At 37.3% G+C, this 3976-nt stretch overlaps 1 protein-coding gene across 1 annotated transcript in view; it reads left to right on the forward strand.

Moving 5' to 3' along the window:
* The first annotated feature begins 1234 nt into the window (after positions 1 to 1234).
* Positions 1235 to 3976, forward strand: part of Oli (basic helix-loop-helix family member olig) — a 4248-nt gene continuing 1506 nt past the window's right edge. Inside the window, exons 1-3 of the mRNA XM_018505906.1 lie at positions 1235 to 1681; positions 2254 to 2456; positions 3209 to 3444. Of these exons, the coding sequence (XP_018361408.1) occupies positions 2319 to 2456; positions 3209 to 3444 (374 nt within the window). The 5' untranslated portion in view covers positions 1235 to 1681; positions 2254 to 2318. The remainder of the gene's footprint in view (positions 1682 to 2253; positions 2457 to 3208; positions 3445 to 3976) is intronic.

A 3976-nucleotide genomic window follows, 5' to 3' on the forward strand; every position in this document is an offset into this window, starting at 1 on the left:
GGTTACCCGGTTCGCTCGCGTCCGTACGGCATGGACGTTCTCAAGGGGGGTAGGAAAGGGGTGATTCACACACAGAGGGGACGATGGCTGTCGCCGAATTGTCTCGGCATCCCCGGCGATGCGCTCGCGGTGTTTTTCTACGTTCTAACGCGTGTCCGTTAATCGTATTCAACGACGATGTATGTCGGCGAATTGTAAACGCGACACACGGTAGATCGGGCGAAGAAATGGGAGAGACGAGGAAGAGAAATTTACGGTAAAATCGAGGGAACGACGTGAATTTCTTTGTGATAGCGGAGGGTCTAGAGGAAGGTCCATTGTGTTCATTGTGGCAATAAATATAATAGTAAATATACAGAATTTTCGAAGAAAAGATGAAATATACAGCAGTATGTTGCAGAGTGTTGATATATAAAATGTAACAACAATAAATAGTTCAGTATTCGTAATGTAATAAGTATTGAAATATTTATTATTGTTATGTAATAAATACTGTTCATCAATTATAACAACCGTTTATCAATTGTAACAAATTTTGTAAAATATTTAAAGAAAAGATGAAATGGCAGTATGATATATGTAATGTTGCAGAATGTCGATGTATAAAATGTAATAATAATAATAAATATGTCAGTATAAATACTGCCAAGTTTATCAAAATTACATCAAATATATTTACTAGAATATATATTTTTTATTATCCGCAAGATATTCATTTGGTTATTTGCTACTCCGCGAGTAAAAGTGGGTAGACTACCGAAATATAATTAATAGAGAAATGATTTTAGGAGTAACTCCCTTTTGCCAAAAGTTATGGGCCAAGTTTGGAGTAAAGTTTTTCCTTGATAAAAATTCCATTCGACAATCCATTTTCCATTTTAATTTTCGAACTATCATTCTTCAACTTTTTCATTTCTAACTTTGAATCACTTGCGAAAGAAATTTTTACATTTCTCGTGAGTGATTCTCGTCAAAGATTTAAAGAAATGAAAGGCGACCTTACGTGAAATATATTTCTGGCAACTAGCGACTTCTCTTGGGCACAATTTCTCTTTTCCGATGGTAACAACATGCTCTCGGGGATGATCTTTGGTCCTACCCGCCAGGGTACGCCAGTCGATGGTCCAGCGCAGCATCCCCCGGTCGCAACGGGCGCACCCTGGCACACAGTCGTCGAATTAATTCGGGGGTTGTTCTCTTCTGCGCAGGATCCACCAAACAACGGGGAGAGACGCGTGCGTGCCCCTGAGGCCTGGGACGTGCCACGTTCGGGGGCGATAATTTCGTCAAGGACGATTTTATCGGAAATCGTCATCGTGAGGCAAGAAACTCAAGAATTTATCAAACATCACTTCCGCGAGACAGATCTCCCACAGAAAGAATTTCTCGAAGGACTCACGGATTTTTTTTTTCCACCGACCACCGAGACAACCCCCAGCAAATTAAAATGGCTGTGATTGGCCGAGTTGGGTGATTACGACGGTAGAACAATAGGAGGCCACGGCAGTCCGTCCAGGATCAGGATTCGCGAGAGTTCGAGCTGGTCGTTGAGAAAACGCGGAAACGTTCGGACGAAGGGATGACCCGGCGTTACGCGCTGGTGCGCGAGAAACTTTGCTGATTGCCGGATTCTGCACCCCGCGGGGCACGCGCGGGGGGTGGAAAAAGAAAATCGTCGTCGGTAAGTGTTCCGCTTGCTATTGATTGCGTTTAGAACCAACGATGACGCCTGCTACCCCTCTATACGAATGGCGGCGGTGCTCGTTAATAGAAAAATGCGGAAATGAAAATATAGAGATCTTTCCTGAGGGTAGAAAATGGAAAATTCATCCAGAAAGTAAAATCAATCTTGGAGCTTTCTTAAAGAAACGAAAAAGTTTGAGACGGAAATGCAATAATAAAATGAATTTATTATTGATTAATTATTAAAAAGATGTGAAATGCTTGAAAGTTAAATGAACTGCGTTAAATAAAATGAGTTTCAGCGAGATGAAATGAATTATTCGCGAAAAAAGTAGTGCCGAAATGTTTCAAAATGTGGAATATTAAATAGGTTGAAACTTAATTTTATTTTATTTTATTTTACTGAGCACCCATAGAAACTGAGATATACATAAATTATACTAAAAATCGTTTAAAGAAAAATGTGAAAAATTTCAAAACAAATACATGTTTATCATTAATTAAATAAATTTGAACAAGGTCTTTTTATAAGAATAGGGAAAAGTATAAAATTGAAATTTGCAAATGTAGGGATTGAGGGCGAGAAGAGTGAGGAGGGATTTGCCGAGTAAATCGGGAAAGTGTCCTCGCAAGAGATGAGGTCCTATGATGGCGAGAGTAGCTCGACGGAGGATGACGATCGCAGGGAGGGCCTGCCGGAGCCGCATCTGCAGCAAGGATCCTGGCAACGCACCGCGTCACATCCTACCTGGGCCTGGGAGCATCGCAATGCCGTAAGTAAGGACATGAAGAACATGTCCCCTGATTAAACACTTATATACCATTGATTATCTCGCATGGATAATTGCTACGAATTCAACACTAATTTTATATGGAAATTGAATTCTCATAAAATAAATTAATTTTTACAAACGACATAACTGATAAAATGGTGAAGAAGAACATTATAAACATAAAGCTCAATAATGGATAGTTTTTGAGCTATGATGTATCAAAAATGTTCTGTGAAAACAAGTTTTTGATACACCATAGCTTGAGAACTATCAATTATTGAGTCTTGTATCTATGGCATCATTTAGTCATTACATTGTTAGCTACATTATATGTGAAAACTAACTCATTTCATCAAAATCCACATAATTAGATTGGAGTCCTTTAAAAAATAGTTGAAATGAGCTATTAAAGAAACAGAATTATGATATTTTTGCCAGCAACGATAAAATAAGTAAACTACAACAAGGTAAAGTATAGTAGATTAAATTGAAATAAAAAATAAATGTTAGAATAAAATAGAAGTTTAATTTCAGAAAGTTGAAGACAAGTATTTGAGTACAAATTCTAAATTATTTTTAAAGAAAGTCCTAAAAATGATAAAATTAAATCAATTATTAAACTCTCTTGCTCCTTTACATGCATTCATTAATATTATTATATACATCCTAGAGATAATAACAAATGCATTATAATGTCAAAATTATTAATACATTTCTCATTCAAAATTCTAACGAAAAATTGTTTTTTCTAGCATCCATTGCCTCCACAATCCGCGGCAGCTCTCGAGTCCGTGTATTCGACACCAGGAGCTTCGCACCCGGGTGTGTCAGGCCCTCCGGCAGCGTACTCATCGGAGCACACTCAAAGCGCACCAGGACGGAGGACTCCGCTGGGTACCGTAGGTCTCGGTGGCTTTTACTTTCAGCAGCAACCGCAACCCCACGCCTCGTCGAGCGCGTTGTCTGATGAAAATCGGCCGGACGAGAGGTACGTTTTCGATCCAAATTACAGTTTCAATTTAATCGAGAGTAAAGCCACTTGGAAAGTCGCTTTCCAGTAGACTGGACTGAGAAGATAATAGAGGGAAGTATGAAAGAAGAAAACAGAATTCTTTGAAATTTTATGAATAAAAGGATATAAATAATCACCAAAGAGAGGATATAAATTCCTTCAGAAAGATATAAATATAGAAAGAACGATTTTTCTGAAGTATCTAAAAATTTAGGTATAGATTCAGATCTGAAAATAATTTTTGGACCATTAAAATAATTATTATATACAGGGTGTTGCAAAATATTGGTCTTGAATAATTTTTTACTCAAATATTAACTGTACAGAAAAACTGCAAGAGACAAAAATCATTTATTTTCTTCTCATAAAGTTCTGAGAATTTTTTCAGAATTTATTATCAACTTTTTAGTACTGCATTTTCTTATTTTTACCAACGTGAGAAAATACGGTATTAAAAAATTCTGAAAAAATTCTGAAAAAATTCTCAGAACTTTATGAGAAGAAAATA

The sequence above is a fragment of the Trachymyrmex cornetzi genome, unplaced genomic scaffold, assembly GCF_001594075.2.
Source record: "Trachymyrmex cornetzi isolate Tcor2-1 unplaced genomic scaffold, Tcor1.1 scaffold220, whole genome shotgun sequence".
Lineage (NCBI taxonomy): Eukaryota > Metazoa > Arthropoda > Insecta > Hymenoptera > Formicidae > Trachymyrmex > Trachymyrmex cornetzi.